General features: G+C 39.9%; 3 protein-coding genes across 3 annotated transcripts in view; 2 read left to right on the top strand and 1 right to left on the bottom strand.

Annotated features, from left to right (window-relative positions):
- Positions 1–19,345, top strand: part of PIG-N (Phosphatidylinositol glycan anchor biosynthesis class N) — a gene marked incomplete at its 5' end in the record, with an annotated part of 128,930 nt that extends 109,585 nt beyond the window's left edge. Inside the window, 1 exon segment of the mRNA XM_011314521.1 lies at positions 16,980–19,345. Coding sequence (XP_011312823.1) covers positions 16,980–16,996 — 17 coding nt within the window.
- LOC105272402 (uncharacterized) lies at positions 684–1,771 on the bottom strand. The gene is made up of 2 exons (XM_011314520.1): positions 1,288–1,771; positions 684–1,204 (listed from the first exon to the last, which is right to left on the bottom strand). Exons 1-2 carry the CDS (start codon positions 1,694–1,696, stop codon positions 993–995), a joined length of 621 nt encoding a protein of 206 aa, XP_011312822.1. The 5' UTR covers positions 1,697–1,771; the 3' UTR covers positions 684–992.
- Positions 19,346–19,979: 634 nt separating the features above from the next.
- On the top strand, positions 19,980–21,239 carry LOC105272405 (GPI ethanolamine phosphate transferase 1). The gene is made up of 2 exons (XM_011314522.1): positions 19,980–20,069; positions 20,205–21,239. Exon 2 carries the CDS (start codon positions 20,272–20,274, stop codon positions 21,016–21,018), a length of 747 nt encoding a protein of 248 aa, XP_011312824.1. The 5' UTR covers positions 19,980–20,069; positions 20,205–20,271; the 3' UTR covers positions 21,019–21,239.
- The last annotated feature ends 374 nt before the right edge of the window (positions 21,240–21,613 follow it).

Here is a 21,613-nt window from a genome sequence, read left to right as displayed (position 1 = left end):
CCACTCTGCGTACCGCTTATGGCAGCATAGCCATTGAGACTATCATAATTCCTTCCATTCCCTCTTTTAGACCATGCACAATCAAAAGAGAGCATCAGTCTAACGATGAATGTTATAATTTTTGATGATGTAGACTGCAATGATGCTCTCCACCGAGCAGATGGTTTCTGAAGTTGGCTGGAAGACTGTTTGGTCACTGCAGGAGATGATTCTGGCGATGGAGCTTGTTCACAAACTTGTGATCTATCTATATCTTCACCTACTGGATTATAGATAATGAGTAAATCCAATAACCCGAAGACCAATTACCGCAATTTACCTGGGTCTTGTCGATTCAAATCAGTCTTCCTACCTATCCCTGAACCTGATAGTGATGCTTCGTTGGGAATAATGAAATTTTTCCGATATTCTGGAGGCCTATAAAGTTCACATACACACTAACAACTTCCATTTACACAGTAATTTTAACTAAAAAAAAAATCATAACAATAATTTATAGACTTTTCATTTTAAATTCATTTTTATTCCTCGTTCATTGAATTAATACAATTCTTCTCTTATTATTTAATATAACTATCGTTTTTTTCTTCACAAAAAGCTATGGGCTTGTAAATAAAATATATAAGTGAAAATCCCAATTCATGAAAATAGAAGAGTTCAATAGAACAGTTGATCGAATAGCTCAATATAATGAGACTAAAAAATTAAAAACCAGAGATTAAATTATAGAAAAAAAAGTTTGGAATCCAACTCCGAAAAAATGGAGACATGTGTAGGAATATAGATATTCAATTGATTCCAGTAATATGACTGAATAAAGAAATTGGGCCAATAAGCCATGAAATATATCACTGGTGAACCAGAAAAAATAAAAATCAGTCAAAGAAAATGAAAAATCGAGAAATTTCACTCAAAAGGAAGTGACAAAAATATTAGAAAAAAATAAAAAAAAGAAGTGACAATATTGTTGAAGGAAAACATGGAGCAGAGGCTTACACAGTCTTCTCAATTTCTTCAACATTCTTAATTGTTAATTCCCTTTCAATTTTTGCAGCTCTGTCACAGCTCTCCTTAGCAATTCTTTCCACAACAGGCCCAACTCTTCTCTCGTAATCCTTGTTCGTATTGTAATTCATGGTAGGTATACCTGCAGCTCCCAATACTTTATTCAGTACCTGGTTACCAATGCCACCGTGAAGACAACCTGTGGATATCATTGCAATCAATAAACAATTGTGTATTCATCATGAAGCATAATAATTTATAATAAGTATATTGGATATTTACCAATAGAGACTTTGTAATTGATTTCAAAACTCTGTCTGTTTTTGCTGTCTGGTTCTTTCACTAGTTTACTCGTTGGCACAGTTTTGACAAACGGACACTGTGTACACGCAACCTCCAAATATGATCCCAACCCTCGTTTCGTTTCATTGACAATGTTGTTCAGGGATAAAATCGCTTCGCACGTGGAACATATGAGCTCCTTACCCAACATAGAGAGGTTTACAATGCGATTATCAACATTTATCAGTTTGTGTGGTTGAGGAACATTGTTGAGCTCCATCTCAGTGCGGACCCTCCTCCCTTGGTTAGCCTTCCCCAACTCTTTCGCTGTCATTTTCAGCTCATACTGTTTCTTTGTTAGGAATTTTCCTCTATACCTCACTCTCGAAGAATTTTCACAATTTGCCATGATGTGTTTCACTGATTTCTTTTATCACAATCAATGGGATATTTTCATAAGAATTTCACAACATAATACTGACACTCCCGCCGAATTTCTGCAAGACCTATACTATAGATTCTACAGTATGGTATGAGGCATATCGAGGGACGAGCGTACCAACTCCAGCAAATGAAAATGCGTTGATGCCAAATTTATTGTAAAAAAATGAGTTGATAAATAAATGCATACAAATAATTTCAGAGGGTAAAAATCGTTCCGAGGGGATTCATTCAATACTAAAAATCGAGAGGAATGAAGTCGGAGTAATTCCTGGCCGTGCATTAACATTTTTTTATTCGATTATTATTTTTTCAAAAGTTGTCACGAAGTGTCGGAACGTTTGATGTTTACCCCCACTCCATATCTCGCCAAACTTACTGCGGAGGTACCTTAACCAATGAAGAATTAGTCCTGCGCGTTTCGAGATACTTCAACTCGGGCGAACTTCATTTTTATGTTTCTCCTTTCATAATAGCGAAAGATAACCAATTGATGACAATGTTTTTGAAAAAATTAGAAACTATTCGGAAATTTTTTTTTGTCAACCTGTCAGGCACAAAGTAATAATATTAAACTTGCATTTTCTGCCTACGCCGTATTAAAAAATCGCGTTCAACCCTCGGGAGGAAACGCAAATAAATTTTTCTCACGTGCTTAGTACACTCGCCTTCGGCTCGGGTAACAATTTTGGACGTTGGGAAGACTTATCTGTTTTTCCTCCCTACGTGAGAGTTATACTATTCTAACATACATTCCATTTTACCTATTAACACAATTATGGTGAAATTGTAGTTTAAACCCGACACCACTTGCGTGTTTATAAATCCACCAGACGTGGTGGATTCAGTATGGAGGCCCCGCGCTTTCATGTCCAGTTCAAAAAATGAACAGACCTAATTTGATGAACAAACATGGAAAATACTTCCAAGTGATTGTTATTTCAGTAGAATGAAGATGACGCCTGATAACAATGATCCAAGCTCACTAAATATATGTATGAATTAGCCCCTTAATTTTCATCTTAACCGGTCAGATCGCAGCCGCGACATAATTGATGCCTTTTCATTATACTTGCTCTCCGTTTTCTTTTTATTTGGAACCAACTTAATTATTCATCATTGATCTCAGTTTTACGAAGAAACAGCCTTAATGCAATTTTTTTTTGGTCGAATTCTCGTTTCTAATGATTATGACGCATTCCGGTATGAAACCCCGCGTTTTATGTTGTAATTACCCTTTTTCAAAATCCGATCGTCATTCAATATTATATTTCTCTTGTTTTCGTTCGCCCAGTTTGTTTTTTTAATTTGATGGTTTTGTAAAAGTATTGAAAAAAAAATCGTGGAAGCTGAATGTTTTAAATGATTTTTCTATACTGCTTCTTACGGTTTCTTGTCTGGAAATTGGTATTACATACTTCCCAAACCCAAAAATGTGAAAATCCGAAACATACTATTTGAAGACTGCTGCTATCTTTACTGGAAGTTTTTTTTACATTTCCTATAATTACATAGGTTCATCATATCGTACATCAATGATCCATAAAAAAATCTAAATCCTGTAAGCCGAATTTGTGGCTTAAAAACTTTGTTCAAGCGAAATAGATTTAATAAGTGGATTTTCATTAAGTGAGCCCTTTAGCAGCAGTTCAATATGTGCTAAGGATAATCGTTCTCATGATTTTTTCTTTGACCTCGACTATGTGTCAAATGAAAAGTGATCAATAATAACCAAGAAACATATTCATCGGTTTTCATTTAACGAATAGTCTAGTTAAAGGCAAAAACCAAAAAGATTTATCGTCACTGACCTATTTGCAATGATTTGAACAATTTTTTCAACAAAATTGACAGTTTTATGCGTGCCTTTCGCTATGATAGTTTCTAATTTTTTTTTTCGAAGAAAATAATTTTCATATGTATTATATGTATCGTATTCTATATATTGTGTTTCAGCTCTAATTAGAAATATATGATTTGAAATTAACGTCCTTTTCCTCAGCCACGCCATCTCTCGTTCATTTGATCGGATCTTGCCCTCATTTAATTTCAATTTTCTTCAGTTTGATACTTTCGCAGCGGCCATATTAGTCTCTTCCGATTTTCTTCAATTCGATTCTTGAGCGGTAGACATTATGTTCTTCGTTGTATGTAGTATATATGTATACATCAGATTCGAAGGAAACAGCTGCGGGCCCGCCATCTTATACCTGGAAGGTCTGGGTGGCTTACCGCTAGAGTGCCTCATCCACGTCTCGCCTTTTTGAAGTCCAGAATAATTACCCACTTGGTTTTTGTTCATAATTCTATTAGCATTGGTCAGAAGATGCACTAGTGACTCTAGACCAGGGGCTCACGCGGCTCCGGAGGTTCGTTAGTGAGAGCTGCGGGAGGGGCCTCATCCACTTAAAGAAACTACTTGCTCTAATTCGATTTTTCTCTCTCTCTCCTTGAGCCGAGCAGCAATTTCCATAAATTTGAATTATAAATATCAATTTTTCATTGGAATTAGACAGCAATATTAGGCGACATTTTTTTTATGCTTCCATGATGAGAAGTCACCCCGGACAATTATTTTGTGTTCAAACGATATTTGCCAGAATCCAATAAATAAAATACAATATTTGACGACAATTCTGATTGAGCAATACCTTTATCCAGTCATGTGAAGCAAATGACTCGTACATAAATAGTAATTGTTGAAAGGGGCTGCTGTATTGTCATTGACAAAGTTGAATTACTCATTTTTTATTTTATTTCCGTATCAGAGTATCTGAAATATATTTCTGATTTTTTCAAATAAAAATCGAGAATCCAACACTTTCAGTTTTTGATATACTGGAATAAAATGTCATATTCGAACGGACTTTGGATGGATGAACAATATTCGGCAATTTCAAAAGAAAATTTATTTTCTCATGTTATGAATGAAACAATTGATTTTTCATTTGGACGTTGCAAGATCAGCCAAATTTAAAGTGTAATATGAAAATCTGCCATGGGATTTCCAGGAATATAGTCCTAAGTCGACAGTACTTTTCCCTTTTCAAGTTTAGAATTTCCATATTTGAACGGAAAATAATAATTGTCGACTACCATACTGTAAATGAATACTCCAAAGTTTTCCTATGCAAATTTGACGTTTTCAATTTTATATTGAAAATTTAGAACTGAACTACGACTGACGGAAATAGCGTGACCACTGGGACTCATTCGCAAACAATGGTTGGCTGATTGGGTACCTATTAGCATTAGAGGATTATCCCGACCGCTGTAATAGGCTGGCTCCCGACTATCTGAATGAATTTCGACGCGTCGACTGGCTAGCTACCGCACTTCTATATGCCTAAATTGAATGACAGAAGAATAAAATTGACATTTGTAACGAGTATTGAGGGCTGCTCGTTCGGACGCACGTCTTAAATACTGGAGGGAGAGTGAGAATAAAATTCTTGAGAAGGATTAGGGCAATTTATAATGATCCCCCTCTGGGGTGGGCTAGGACTAGGTCAAATAGTTTAGCGATTTTGGGATCAGATTTTGGGTTAGGGCTTCAGGACTGAGTTAGGTCCGGCTAAAAGGCCGGCACTCCATTAGAAAGGGTTTTCGGAAGTGATTGGTATGGGTGGAACGCCGTACGGGATAAAATTCAGTCATTATTGCTTGCAACATGCCCAATTTCACTGGGGATGAAATTGGTCAGTTAACCCACCATTTTCCCCTGGAACCTAAAATCGTCAAAATAAAAATCAAAAGTTGGGCGCCAGTCGTTTTTTTGTTGCTCCGGAAAGAAGAAACCGGAATACCTTAATTCTCAAAACGGAGACGAAAACCCAAAGGCATATATCAAAATAAAGTCTCGAAAGGAAATCCCAGGAAAAGGTGGTATTACCAGCGCTGCTCAGGGGGTCGGTTATGGACAGAGAGATGGATCCTGTTGGGAACAAGTTTATTGGGCAAAACTCTAAAATAAATACTCAAAATCTGTAAATTTAAGAGCAAAACCAAAACTATATTCAGTAGGAAGATTATTAATGCAAGGTTGAGAGAGAGACACACAAAATTAGGCGTGACGTACGCAGAGACCCAGAAATTTTAATTCCTCCAAATCCTAATAATCTCGAATTTGGCCAAAAGGCACGAAAATTATCTCAGGCGAATATTCGCAATTCGCAAGGAACTTTTGTTCTCGACAGTGATGGCGATAAACGCATAATTCAATAAATGGACCAATGCTCGAGAAAATCACTCCAATATTAATAATGCCTGACCCCCCATAAATAAATTATAAAGCACAGAGCGCATAGCACCCCAGATACGGCACTGCTCGACACATTCTGCAAGTGGAGGCTCACTGAGCATATAACATAGCCACGTGAGAGCTATCGGTCCGCACGGCACCCGAGATTTGAGATGAATTCTCTAAACGCACGAAAACTGCACAGAGTGTCCAAATATCTTAAATACTACGGCGTGAATCGCATGACGAATTGTTAACCCCAGGCGTATTTAATTATTACTAAAAATGGCTAAAACAGCAATTAGAGGCGATAAAATAAACGCAGGAGGGAATCGGAGATGAGAGAGCTCTCACCTCGGCGTTCCACGCAACAAGAGAACAAGAGATGTTCTCGGCTCGATGTCTCAAGCATGACTCTCCTAATTAATGATTTTAATCATCCGAAATATTCCCAAAATCGTTTTTAAAGGATGACGTAACCGAAAATTCTCGAATGCGACGTCTAATGCGCAGTTGAATCGTGTCGAACAATGAAAATTTCTCACACGAGGCGCGATGTTCTCTAACGAATATTTTCCGTAAAAGTGGCTCTACAGGCACGAATTCTGCTCTCCCGCACTAAGCATTGGTTAATTAATGATTAGAAGACGGGGGAACGATCCTGACACACACTCGTGACGCGAAATCCGCAAAATTAAATAAGAATACATGGTAATGCTCACCCCAAATCTTCCTCCTTGTTGCCAAGCTGTATCTCAGCTATAACTGTTTCCCGCGGCTTACGCTAACTCCTCGGCACACAACGAATCCTCCAAAACCCGTAACTAACAGAAAAAACAATAATTTGCTGCACGCACCCGTATCTCTACTAATGTCAACAACTAACTGGCGGTTTCGCGGCATGGCGGGCGGGAACGCGGTTATCGCCCGTCTCGCAACTAAACCCTAGTAATTTTTAATTCCCCAGCGCGCGAAATATAAAATACGGCAAAACTGCAATTAATTTACTCTCGAGCTGATAAATGGTGTTTTGCATTAAATACTTTCTTTTTAATTAAGGGCGCGTATTTAGGATGGTTTTCTCACGGGATCCCGGCATCAGAAAGGATAAAATTACTTAAATCCTAATTTTCCCCCCATATTTAATTCTTATTAATTCTTTAAACTTAGCAACCAGCATTCTCACTAATTTTGGCATCAAAAATGCAATTAAATCCTAAATTTTCAATGACGTTAAATCTCAATTCTAGACTCTAATGGGTTTTTCCCTGCGTACTCACGATGTTTTAACAATTCTCGGGAAGATCTTGACCTCCAAAAAGGAAATTCCCCAGATTTCCTTACATATTTTAGAAATTTAGGTCGTTCAATCCCTAGAACCGAGGAGAACCGACCATGAGGAAATAAGTTAGATTAATCAATTTTAGAGATGGGTAATTAATAGAAATTTGAATTAATTCTCTCGCGAAGGGCTCCTAGTATAATAGGGTAGAGGGATTCGCCAAGCAACGACCGATCGGTTGGTAGGCGTGACTAGAGGGTCAGCGTCACGCGATGCTGACCTCCAAAAATCAGTCACGTATTAACCGCGATCAGGTACACATGCGAGTGGAAGATGAGACAGGAGGGTTCGAATCAGGACATCTCATCATTCTAGACGCAATCCCCAGGATGGTTCTGAAAAAGAAGTGGAAGGCGCCGAGGAGACCAACGGTTGGTTTACGGCTTTATTAATAGGAATTCTCCCTCTTTTTGGCGGTTACCCAGTAATTTCATTGGTGGTTGGAATTTCCCGAGGCAAGGAGGTGGCGTCGGTTTCTTCGGCAAGTTTGGGTGGTTTTAAAAGAACCTTGAAAGGGTTCTTCTGAATATATTCAGTGTGAGTTTTCCCCCAGTGCGGTGGGGGGATTAATTTGCGAGGAATTTTGGCGCTTTAGGTGCTATTTATGGAAAAAAGTTGGAATAATGCAGAAAAGAGTTGGAATAATGTGCGGCTCACAACGGCCAGTGGTTCTCCCTAATCGCGTCACCGAGGCGGCCATGGAGGCAGCGTGCAATAAGTGTGAAATATGTACGAAAATTCTACGCGGCTATTATAGTATATTGCTCACTTAGGGAGGATAATCAGACAAGCATTTCCCACGTGCAAAATTACCACCCGAGCCGAAGGCGGAAATGCTTGTCTGATTATCCTCCCGAGAGTTGCATACGATTTTTCTGTCGATATGCGGTGGAAGTGACGTTTCTAACCGAACGAAGTGAGGTTAGAATGCTCACTTTCGGCGCATGTAGGCAGAAAATTAATTTAACATGGTTAATTATACATCTTTATGAATAAAATTTCGTAAGTTCGTGGGAAATAATATCCGTAGTAATATTGCTCAGAGTTGTCCGGAATCCGCTCAGGGGATTTTGAGTTTTCGATTTTTGAAGGAGCTTTGATTTTTCCCTTTAGAATTTTTTTTCGCCGCTAACCGCAGCTCACTCTTTCTCTCTCCCTCATGGGTAGTGGGTCCGATTCCGGGAAAATCTCAATTATGCGAGGTCCGAATAAAATTTAAAATATTCCTCGGATTATCGCTGATCAACAATCTTTGAGGCTGTATTTCAATGAGATTGATTGAGTGAATTGTGGAATAATTATCAAGTTATTTGGGGTTTCGCATGGAAAAATTTATATCCCCCATCAATTAACACAACAACAAAATTTCGATATCAATTTATTCCCGTTTGAAACACAGCCTAATTTGCCGAATTACCGACAGGGTGGAACGAGCATCTTCAAAAATCACCGTTAAACCTCGGGTCTTCGGTCAGACCCACTCAATCTATGAAATTGTCGCCTCAATCTGTTAGCCATGAGTATTCATTGTACTCAGTCTATTTTCGCGCCATCAGATAAATTCCCCGCCTCGAACCGCGACAGTACATCACCGCTCGAGGTGTTCAAATCAGTACATCTCCTTTCAAAGTTAATCCAGTACTATCATTAACTTGTGTTAATTAATTGTTACAGTGAATTCATCGAGAACGTTAGATTTAAGTCCCTCAGTATTGTAACAAGTGATAGAGATCAGACGATAAGACGGTTCGATTCCGCCGGAATAAACGACGAATTTTTAAATTCAGTGCCTCACCATTGTTCATCATTGTCTCGAAATGAGCGACGCGGCCTCGAGCAAGTGAATGTTTCATTATAACCATCAGTACATTCACTATCTCATTGGTAATTCTCAACAATTAAGCCCAGCATTCCAACAGTCAAAGTGGACATCAACAATCAGCTGACCAATGAGAACTCGAAGGCAACCAACCCGGAAGACGATCAACAATCGGTGCTGTTAGCAATACCCCGAGTGACAGCTACATCATCAAGAGGATTCTCCAGTACAGTCAGAGTTCACATCGACCAAGGATCAGAGGTGTCATTCATCTTAGAAAACAATGAACAGTGCTGGAATTAATTGGAATTGGAGGAGTTAATTCCGGCCGCACGAGAGGATTGGTTTCAGTAGCGCTTCAGGCAATCGACGGATCTCAGCATTTTGAGGAAACTCACCGCCATCTTACCACCCCTCTCCTGCGCACCAGTAAACATCGGATCATTAATAAATCTTCAACTGGCTGATCAACATTACCTCAGTTCTGGACCAATAGACATGATCATAGAGGCTGACAACTACGGACGAATCATCAAGGATGAAGTTATCAAGTCCATGCAAGTACTTGGCCAACGAACAGTCTTTGGTTGGATACTATCAGGGCCAATTAACTGCCCCAGTCGAGCAGCGAAGATATCCCTATCAGCTGTAAAGCTTTCTTCCAATTAACGACTACTAGAACTGCTCCAGAAATTTTGGGTTCAGGAAAAATTATCGAGCCAGCGGTCAGAGAAGCCAGAGTTATCAGCAGATGAGCTGGCGTGTGAGACACACTTCAGATCTACCCACAGCAGAGATTTAACGGGACGCTAAATCGTGAAGGTCCCACTCAGAACCTCAGCAGCCGTTACATCAGCTGAGATCAACAGTCAGCAGGTTTACCAACAATGCAGCATATGCCCAGCTATACAGGGTGTCCCAGAAGTACGTGCCGATAATTAACCGGCATGTACAGGGGGTGAGTCTGACCCAAAAAGTCCTTTACCACTTTTGGATCGGAAGCGCCCCTCCGGAGATACTGGGGTAAACAGGTCAGCCAATGACGCTGCCGCGTTAAGCGGCAGTACGTCGGTGTGGCTGTCGCGCTCGAGTGTCAGTGATTCCCCTTCGAGCCAGAAGGAGGCAGGATCACGTTCCACATTCACCCGTAAGCGTGAGAGAGAAGTCATGGTATTCTCTCTCACTCTCTCGCATCACTCCACGGCAATGTTCTTGCAGTTATCTTTTAAACAATTGGGTTTTTGGAATTTTTCCATTGATTATTATTTGTTGCAAATTGAATTTGCAACAAAATAATCTCATGGAAAAATCACCTAAGCCCAACTGTTTATTTTATATCAGCAACAAGCAGTTTCATCCTTTTTAAATGTTATACAAAAAACGATGGGCCGTACGGCATTTATCCATCAGATGTTTTTTGTTGCAAATTCGATTTGCAACAAAAAATAATCAATAGAAAGATCTCCGAAAGCCCATTGTTTATTAGATAATTGATCAAGGGGGTGTTTTTAACGAAAAATCGAAAAATCACCGCGATCGCTCCATCGATTTTAGAGATAATTGTTTAATTATTAATTATCTCATCAACCATGAGATTTAGCAAAATTTATGGGAGAATCTTTTTTTTTGTTAATGAGATTTAACAAAAAAAAGTTCTCCTTATAAAATTTTGTCAAAGTCTCGGTTGATGAGATAATTAATAATTAAACAATTATCTCTAAAATCGACGGAGCGATCGCGGTGATTTTTCGATTTTTCGTTAAAAACACCCTCTTGATCAATTATCTAATAAACAATGGGCTTTCGAAGATTTTTCCATTGATTATTTTTTGTTGCAAATCGAATTTGCAACAAAACACATCTGACGGACAAATTCCGAACGGCCCATCATTTTTTTTATAACATTTAAAAAGGATGAAAGTGTTTGTTGCTGATATAAAATAAACAATTGGGCTTAGGTGATTTTTCCTTGAGATTATTTTGTTGCAAATTCAATTTGCGACAAATAATAATCAATGGAAAAATCCCAAAAACCCAATTGTTTAAAAGATAACTGCAAGAACATTGCCGCGGAGTGATGCGAGAGAGTGAGAGAGAATACCATGACTTCTCTCTCATCCTCACGGGTGAATGTGGAACGTGATCCCGCCTCCTTCTGGCTCGAAGGGGAATCACTCACACTCGAGCGCGACAACCACACCGACGTACTGCCGCTTAACGCGGCAGCGTCATTGGCTGTCCTGTTTACCCCAGTATCTCCGGAGGGGTGCTTCTGATCCAAAAGTAGTAAAGGACTTTTTGGGTCAGACTCACCCCCTGTACATGCCGGTTAATTATCGGCACGTACTTCTGGGACACCCTGTATACTTCATCAAGGAGTATGTAGCCATGGGTCATATGAGAAAAGCACCAGAGTTATCCAGAGCCTTCTCCAGTCTATTATCTCCCGCAATATGGGCTGCTGAGAGCAACTACAGTCACAACCAAGCTGAGAGTTGTCTTCAACGGCTCCAGTTCCACGTCATCAGGAATGTCACTGAACGACATACGGTATCCGAGGGGAAACCTTCAGGTCGACGCCATGGACGTGATAACATGGATGAGAAAACACAGGCTCGTGTTTAGCACTGACATAGTCAAGATGTTCCGGCAAGTACGAGTTCACCAGAACGATTGGGACCTTCAAAGAATTATGTGGGTAGACGAACAGAACAGACCTATCAGCTCACCACTGTCACCTACAGTCTCAATAGTTCACCATGGCTACCTCTGCGAGTTCTTCAGCAGCTAACAGAGGACGAGGGTCTTCAATACCCAGTAGCCGTCGAGACAATCACCAGAGGTCGGTATGTAGACGACATCTACGGCGGAGCAGACTCACTTTGGTTGACACTTTGGGTGTCATCGTTCCAGTCGTCCTCCAGGGGAAAACACTCCTCCAGGATGTCTGGAAACTCAAGAGTAACTGGGCTGCTCCCCTCCTCGCGGAATACACTCAACGATGGGAGTCATTTCGCCGGGAACTCAGCAAATTGGATGTCGTTGCAGTACCCCAATAGCTCAAGCTATCAGCTCAGACAACCAACATCCAATTACATGCATTTGCAGATGCCTCAATAGTAGCCATGAGTGCGGTGGTCTACATCCGCACGCAGACAATCAACGAACCAGCATCAACAATCGTGGTCTGCGCAAAGTGGCACCAATCAAGCGCATGGCGATTCCACGTCTGGAGCTTACTCAAGCTCTCCTACTAACGCAACGGGTAGCGTCAACATAGCAGATGCTTCAACTAGAGCAAGTAGAAACTCACCTTTGGTCAGACTCAGCAGTAACACTCCCATGAATTAGGAGCTCGGCCTCAAGATGGAAGGACTTCGTCCACAACAGAGTGGTAAAAATACAAGAAACTCTCCCAAATGCCACTTGGAGACATGTCAGTGGAAAAGAGAATTCAGCCGACTATGCGTCCAAAGTGAGCTAGCAGAATACCATCTATGGTGGACAGGACCTAATTGGATAAATCAGGACCGTGGAAACTGGTCTCAATCAATGATCGATGCTCCACCAATGGACATCCCAAACGTCGCCAAGGAGGCGAAACCAGTAAAGGTACATCTAGTTGCATAGAGGATCAACGCGATTTCAGAGCTCCTCACCGGATAGAGCACGATGGTGACGCTGTTGGTACTCACAGTTACCATCAACAGAGTAATCGACAGATTGAAGAGGCAGCCCACGCACTAGCATCTATCTTGATGACCAGAGAGCGCGACGACGCAAAATTATTTATATCAGTACTATGTTTCAGCTCTCAGGGTACTGGACAGAAAGCCCCAGTTACCCAGAAAGCATCAGTTTGAAAAGTTCACACTAACGCTGGACCAGGAGGGCATCGTGAAACTTGGGGGACGCCTCAATAACTCAGAACTGCACCCAGACGAGATTCGCCCAATAATCTTGCCACGTCAGTCCAGATTCACCACACCCGTCATCGCAGAAGCTCACCAGAAGATCCTCCAGGGAGGGAGTCAAATCACCTTGGCCCATACTCGCCAGCCGTGTTGGATACTCGGTGGCCGAGGCACAGTTACGGTTTACATGCTACGCTGTGCCATCTGCGCCAGACACCGAGCCAGGCAAGATCAGCAACAGATGGGTCAACTACCACTTGCGAGAATATAGCCAGTGGATTACACAGGACCTTTCGAAATCCTCAAGTGGATACCCACTAATGCTCAGGCAGGATCAGTGCACACCGCAGTGTTTGTATCCTTCACCACCTCAGCAGTCCACCTAGAGCTCGTCAACAGGCAAACCAGAGAAGCCTTCCTCGGAGCCTACAAGAGATTCACCGGAAGGTGGGGCATTCAAGCTGTCATGTACAGTGACAATGCCACCACCCTCGTCGGAGCAGCAGAGCAACTCAACAGGATCTACCATCAGACACCAAAGGAAAATCAACATATCCAGGCTGCTCACCACCAATGGAAGCAATGGCGCTTTTCACCACAAAGAGCACCCCATTTTGGTGGCAAATGGAAGGTTCACCTCAAGAGAGTCCTAGGAACATCAATATTGACGTTTGAGGAACTCAACACAATTTTAGTTCAGTTTGAAGCCTGTCTAAACTCCAAGCCAATCAGTCCCATCTCAGACGACCCAGAAGATCTACAAGTCCTTACCCCATCGCACTTCTTGCTCGAGGAGCCTCTTCAGGTTATACCAAAGTCCTCCTACGTCGACAAGAATCCCCGCAAGATAAGGAGATGGAACTTGGTGACGCAGAAAGTTCAACAGTTTTGGTCCAGGTGGTCTAAGAAGTGTCTCCAGAGATATCAGGCCATCTACAAATGGAAGACATGTCAGCAGAACATCGAAATTGGCTACATGATGCCGATTGTCGATGAAAATCGTCCACCAGCCCTGTGGTCAATCGCCAGAGTCATCGCGACCAGACCAGGAACAGATGGGCTTACCAAAGTAGCCACAATCAGAACAAACAGGCCAGAAATCGGTAGACATCCAAACGGGTCACTAAACTCTAAGAACATCACGACAGCTCACTCAGTGTTAGACAGACCCATCACCAAACTCCGCCTACTTCCAACAGACCAACCGGACCGGAACAACCTCCAGAAAAAGATCAACCAGAAGATGAACCCAGAAGGGCATCCAGAAGTTGCTGGACTGAGAGCTAAGTATTATTTTCCATATACAATGATCAATGGGATCAATGATACAATGGGACGTGATACTGTTCTCACCGTGTCTTTCTCCCCTTAGCACTCAACAGAAGAACCAGAGCCAGTGATTGAACAACCCTGATGTTGAATGTCCCCGGCGTGTTTGAAACGCAGCCTAATTTGACGATTTAGTGATAGGGTGGATCGGCCACCTTCGATAATCACCGGAAAACCTCGGGTCATCGGTCAGGCCCACTCAATCAGCGAAATTGTCACGTCAGTCAGTTATCCACGAGTATTCATAGCACTCAGTCTACTTTCGTGCAATAAGAAAAGTTCTTCGCCTCCAGTCGCGACAGTACATCAGCGTTCGAGGTGTTCAAATTAGTACATCTCCCTTCGAAGTTAATCCAGTACGGTCACCAGCTTATGCTAATTACTAGTTACAGTGAATTCACCGAGAGCGTTACATTTAAGTTCCTCAGTTTTGGAACAAATGATAGAGTTCAAACGATAAGGCGGTTCGATTCCGCCGGAATAAGCGACGAACTTCAAAATTCAATGCCTCAACCCCCAGGGTTGATCTACATACACTTGTAGAGAGATTTTTCATTGACCGCGTCGCCATCATGCAAATCGAGTAGCGAGAGTGTGATAACGGGGTTGAAATTTATAGGCACCAATAGACTCAGAATCATTTTCCTAATCAATCAATATATACAGACATTTTCTATGATCCCGTTGGTTATTTTGGAAATGGATTGATGAGGGTGCAACAATGGGGTTGAAAATGATTGATACCGATGGACTCAGAAGTAAATCTACATGCATTTGTGTCCTCATTTTTCCAATAACTTGGTGTCTCGCCGAAATCCACCTCTCTCCATAACCTGCATACTGAGCAACCCAGGACAGTTACCTTTCTCCGTAAGCCTACTTTCCCTTTCCTTCCCCTTTTGGTCTTGTTTTTTCTTTATTGTCGTGCTTTTCGAGATGGGAGAAGTTTAGAGTTACTAATTTTCCGGTTTGGTAATTCCAGCTAAAAATTACTTGGCGCCCATTACTTTGATTTACCCGATTTAATAAGGCTTAGGGGAAGTAGGGCGGAGGGAGCACACGTTTTCAACCCCCTAAGAAAATGTTACGTTACGCATTAAAAAAAAATATTTTAAATTAAATTGTTTTTTTTTTATATCCGGAATTTATCATTATCTTCGGGTTAAGTATGACAAGAAGGAATATTCTAATGATTTTCTCATTATTCAGAACCGGAGGGCAAAAATCTACTCTTTGTGAATGTTTTTAGTAGACACCGTAGTGGTGTGAGTTAGTCGATAGACACATACACGATTGTGTGAATCACAATGGGAAAGTTTGTTGAAAATTCTTGAAAATTTCCTATGATGAGGTATGTGATTTGGAAATATCCTTCATTGCTTTGGTTTGAAAATTGTTTTGAATTCAACGGTCCGATGTAGCCGTTCTTCAATCCTAAATATTTAATTGCCAAGAGAGAACTTAGTGCGGAAATTCAACTTGAGGCGTGAATTGAACTCATGATCTAACCACCCGATTTAGCTCTTTTTCAATTCTGCACATTCCATTACTAAGCGGAAACGTGATTCTGAATTTTAAGTCGATGAGTAAATTTTTCGTAACGTTACCGTATTAACAAATTTTTTCACAACAAAGGAGAAAATCACAATAATAGGAGAGATTAGTATGGATGGGTATACTTATTTTGATCAATTGAGATGGCGACAAATATTTGGAGAGGTGAAATATGGAAAGAGCTAGTTCTCGAGATATTCAAGGAAGCCGATTTTGATATAAAGTGGAATATCTCATGACCTAATGGTCTGATTCTGCGGTTCTTTAATACTAACTTTATTTTTTTTTTGAGGAAACAGAAAAATAGGAATATCTCGAAATCTTAGTGAGAACGGATATACATACTTTGATTGACTCAGATAGACACCGAGTACACTGAGACGAATATTGTGAGATGCAAAAAATTGAAGTCGATGGGATATTTTTCGAGATATTTGCGAAAAACGATTCAGAGCCCAATCGCAATTTATGGAAAACGGCTCCACCAATCGAGCTGAGTTTTGGTGTAGAGTTAATCCTTAGTAATATCTATGATTTGACGAAATTGGATCTTTCTCGGAAAGACTTTTGCGCGTTTACTCCTTTAGTTTTCTAAAAGAGTGGGTGAATTTGACCTTGCGCACATACACACACGTTGCTCAAATGTTGTATTTTTCCGTTTAGAACTATTTTACATAATTTCCAAGCAAAATTAGGAAATTTGAAAACCCGACGATTACAAAGCTTCCGGTCGGAAGCAAAAAATGAATGATAAAAAAGAGGAATGAAAACGTAATAATATAACATAATAAATAATACATTTGTTTAATAATAAAAAAAGTTATTCAAAGAAAATTTGACAAGCTCTCTTCGTAACGCCTGTCTCACGCCTCGCGCAGCACTAGCTCTGTTGGATTGTCAGGCAATGTCAACATAAATATGTAAATAAATAAATAAATACAAATAAATAAATAAATTGCAATAAATTTAGTGTCATGGCGGAAGATGAAGCTCCTAAAAACGTTAACTTGCGACTTCTAGAAGCCTGAAGAATTATTCATATTTACTTTCCAGCTCTACTTGAGCCTTGAGTGAGCCGTGGTGATCTCCACATCATCATTGTTAGCCTCAGACAAGCCCGCAAATCTCTCATTTGGGCTGACCTTGTTGCCCACCCTGAAATGAGACTTCAGTGAACGATGAAGATAAGTCTAAACCAGCACTGAATTACTCAGCCTAAGTATACTAAAGCTTCTACAGCTCTGTTCTCATCATCAGCCTTTAAGATTCTTAGCTTCACTAGACGAGGCCTTAGCCAATCCTGAATATAAGATTAGGGATATACAAGGTTCGTTAAAGGATGACCTTATCGCCGAGCCTCTGAATTCCTACCTGCGTTAGATAATTCCCAAAGATTGTTATTGAGTTTTGTAATCAAACTATCGCTATTGCAAATACCACGTTCAACAACATTTTCAATTTTCTTAGAAAAGTCCAATTCATTCATCATAAGAATGTGATTCACTTCATTTGTTTCCAATTTTCGAGTGCCGAGCAGCTATTACATTGATGTCTATTGATGCAATCTTTACGTATATTTTCGACTTTTTCTCTAGTTTTGATTAAATTCCTCAGGTTGGGTGACATTCTCTCTTCCTAACGGGTCATTATAATACTCGATTTTTATTACAGAACTGTTCACATTTAGATAAGGATTATACTATCTAATTGCCTTATGCACCCTACTGTCACCATGAACTACTATGTGGGAATATATCAAACCGTCCTGCTCCAAGCTCCTGTTAAATCCAACCAAAATTGCTTCAGCTTCATGCCAGTTGAGCAGGCATAAAAATTTTTAAAGCATCTGTCTGCCTGATGATTATGTCGCAAATTATTACGTCGCGAGCACATAGAGTAGTAGACTGGTAAATGTCAATGCATAACACTCATTTTGAACAGTTGCTCACAATTGCGACGCTCGAAAGAGAATTGTGTGCACTGGTGATATATGATATCATTGCATCGGTTCCATTACAAACACCTCAGAGTATCATCGATCGTCAGGTTTAAGCTGCATTAAGAGCGGCGAATTTAAAATTTTCTTCGGTACCTACCTGTCTCTCTTAGAATAACTTAATATTGTGAACTTTACATATCACATTCTCTATGTAGTCATGAAAGATATTGTGAAGTTCGGTGAATATTCAGTAGATTCCCACAAACACTCTGGGTTTAATCCAGGTCGCACGTTCACAAGTGGAGAAATTTAAATGAAAAAGTTAAATACCTCAAGTTCAGGATCAATGATTTGGATGACCTGAGGTTGTATTCGCCTGCATATATATGTTCAAGAGATACATTACTCCCTAATAAATCAAGATACTTGCCAAATGTTGCTTTTCTAAATTTTAATACCAAATCATCTGAAAACTGAAACATTCTATCTTCTAACGTTGCTATCAGTTCCTCCGTACTCATTGCTTTTATATTCACTCTGTCATCGATGATCTGGTCGATCGCAACCGACCATGTACAAACTGACCTGTGAATTCGTTAAGTCCCTGAAGTCCTTTTTCCTACTTCGAGCACGACGACCTGACCATGGTAATTTTTGCATATCTTACATGATTTCTGGAATGAAAACTGGAGCTCAGCCGTTTGAGTTATCTGTGACTCCTTCTCTTCTATTGCAACACTTGTCGATGAACTCTTATCATCAGTGCATCAGTCAAAATGTACTTTTGCTTAAAATCAAGAAAGTTGGATTATACTCCATATCGACAATTAATCAATAGAGTTTGGGTGACCTCGAAATCAATCAGATTTGAGAGCACTTGACCCAGAAAATCGCTGCCAGGTCAGCAGTTACGATCGCGATTTCAAGTATAGACATGTTCTCCGTGTTGATAAAATAAACGCTCATAGCTTTTGCGAGTCCATTAATGGGTTTAATATTAAATTTAATTGTCACCTTCATTGGCGTTCAGTTTTCTAGTTATTCAATACCTTATAGCCAATTACTAGTTCACCAAACAACCTCCCATTGCATAACATCTAATATAATTAATTACCTCTTGTAACTATGAATAGATGATGAAAACTACGAAAAAATCGATTTTCCTTAGAATCACAGATACTGTTTCAAAATGATCAGAATGTTGTGCTTGAGATGGTCGTGTGGGTGTCAAATAATTTCCCCATTACGAGGACACGCAATAGCTACATGGACCATCGATAACTATTTAGAAAACATCATAGAGGGAGAATTATAAGAGGCACCATTATCAATGAATTATGGTGATTCAACATCATCATAATCTCTGGAAAGCCTGAAAATGAATGGACCATTGAAGGAAGTTACACGTTAATTTTTCGTAATTACACGACAGGATAACGAATTACGTTTTTTTTCGCCAAATGAAATCATTTTTCATTCTGTGCACAAGCCTTATCTAGGAACGATTTTTTTCCGGTACGAAAAAAAATCATTTTCTTCAATTTTTTCTACAACTCATTTGTCGATTTATGGAAAAAAAATTCACGAAGGATAGCTAACTTAATCATAATAGAATAACAAACAAAAACAAAGCGTGTATTAGTTGGACTCCAAATTTGGAGTCCAAAATCAGGCGGCGTGGATTACGCATACAACCGGAATGCCACGCGGTCATTTTATGTCATTTTAACTGTCTTCTTTTTCCGTCAAATAAATCGGGAAATTTCATTAATTTGCCTGAGATTTCGATAGTTTTTTTATAATCTCTTTCCTTTGTACATCTAAATTATTCAGTATTGTCCGTTTTGCAATTTTATGTCTGACCATTTTTTTCTTTAGTTTCAGGAAGAGGTGATTGGAGAGTCCTTGGTTATGGCGTCATATCATTTTTTTCGATTCTCTTAGCAATTCAGAAAGTTCTAACTCACTCGTTTGACGTCCCGATGAGTATGAATTTTCCATCGCTAATTGCAATGGGAAGCATGATACTTTTGTTAATAAATATATCAGTTGGAATGTTCGATAAACGCTTCTTCAGTGGGGCTATGATCACCACCGCTCTGATGCTGAAAAAACTAATGAGATCTCCTCATCAATTTCTCATCCCCAGTGCATTGATTTTGGCAGTTTTTCCGATCCTCCCGCCACTTAAGCCTCAGCCTAATGTAATTATGATGTACGTTATCACAGATATAAACAATATCAGTCAACTGACTGAGATTGTTTCTGTTGACAGTATTATTTGCCTCCCTATTATTAAAAATGTAAACATTAATATAGTCCTTATTTATCTCTTCCAGATTTCTACCGTTCGTGGTAACTCCGTTTTTCCTCCCCAAAGTCGCCAAAAATGTATTAACCTTCGAAATGATAAGGATTTGTCTGACAGCATTGATAATTGCCGAAATAATTGATGGTAGAAGTGGACTTTCTTGGTTTATTCTAATTACCAGTCCACTCTCTATTTTTCTCTACCCAGTCAGACCAAAAGCGCTCAGACTAACAGGGGTAATCTACGGTCTTCTGTGCCCCTTGGCGCTCCTATCAGCTGCATATGAACCGCAAGTTTTCTGCCTTCTGGGTGTTCATTTGATCTCAATACTAAAAACAATTGAGGACCAAGAGGAACCACTGAGCATCAGAAAACTTCAGGAGCGAAGTCTGGATTTTCAAGATATGACAACAGCGGCCTACTTTATGCTTTACATTTTATTATCATTTTTTGGGACCGGAAATATAGCCAGCATCAGTTCATTCGATCCCATGTGGACTCGACACTTTATTACTATTTTTTCACCTTTTACTATGACTTTCTTAATTCTCCTTAAATTAGGGATACCTTTAATACTTATAGGGTGTACCAGTCGTATTCTAACTTCCTCGTCTACATTTCTAGCAGTACTACTCTTGGGTGATTGCCTATCACTACCTCTCATGTACAGTGTAAGTTCCCATGGAAGTTGGCTCGATATTGGTACTGCTATAAGTCGATACAGCATTTCTATCACTTTACCTTGCCTTTTCGTAATTCTTTACTATATGTCAAGTCCATTGATGGTATGTCACCTCACACCACGATGGCCGATTTCATTCCCGAAGGACCATTTCACTTAGCTGTATCATTAAAGTAACAAAGTGATAACATATTTTTATAAAGAAAAAAAATACGGGTGAGAGGGAGAGGTTATAGGTTTATCTAGTAAGAAAATTCAAAAAAATGTCATCATAGTTATTTGTAGATAATAACTTTTTCGATAGTTTTTGATTCACAATGTTTATTAGTGATGTTCTTTTCAATATGTATTGCTTTAATATCACACTGTTTGATGGGAAAATTGCTCGAGTTTTTATTTTGTGTTCTGTCCTAGCTCTGCATTTTTGGATCTCCAACGCTCTGCTGAACTCTTCTAAGAAAACAGTGCCATAGGGAGCTGGATGGAGCGGATCTTCATGCCTATCAAGAGAATCGATCAGTTTAGACTTGCGAATATACCCACTTTTATAACCACATAGTAACTATAGTTACTATATAAACTTCCCTTCTATGATGTAAAAATGTTTGCCGTATGAAGGACGGCGGTGCTCCATATATAGGCAAGAAAAGTGAATAGAAGAAATGGCTAGGAGCCGGATAGCTCAGTTGGGAGAGCACCCGATGCATAATCGGAAGGTCCCGGGTTCAAGTCCCGGTCTGGACTATCCAATTTTT

This window comes from Fopius arisanus, unplaced genomic scaffold, assembly GCF_000806365.1.
Source record: "Fopius arisanus strain USDA-PBARC FA_bdor unplaced genomic scaffold, ASM80636v1 scaffold00171, whole genome shotgun sequence".
Lineage (NCBI taxonomy): Eukaryota > Metazoa > Arthropoda > Insecta > Hymenoptera > Braconidae > Fopius > Fopius arisanus.
This window is presented reverse-complemented; position numbering and strand designations above follow the sequence as displayed.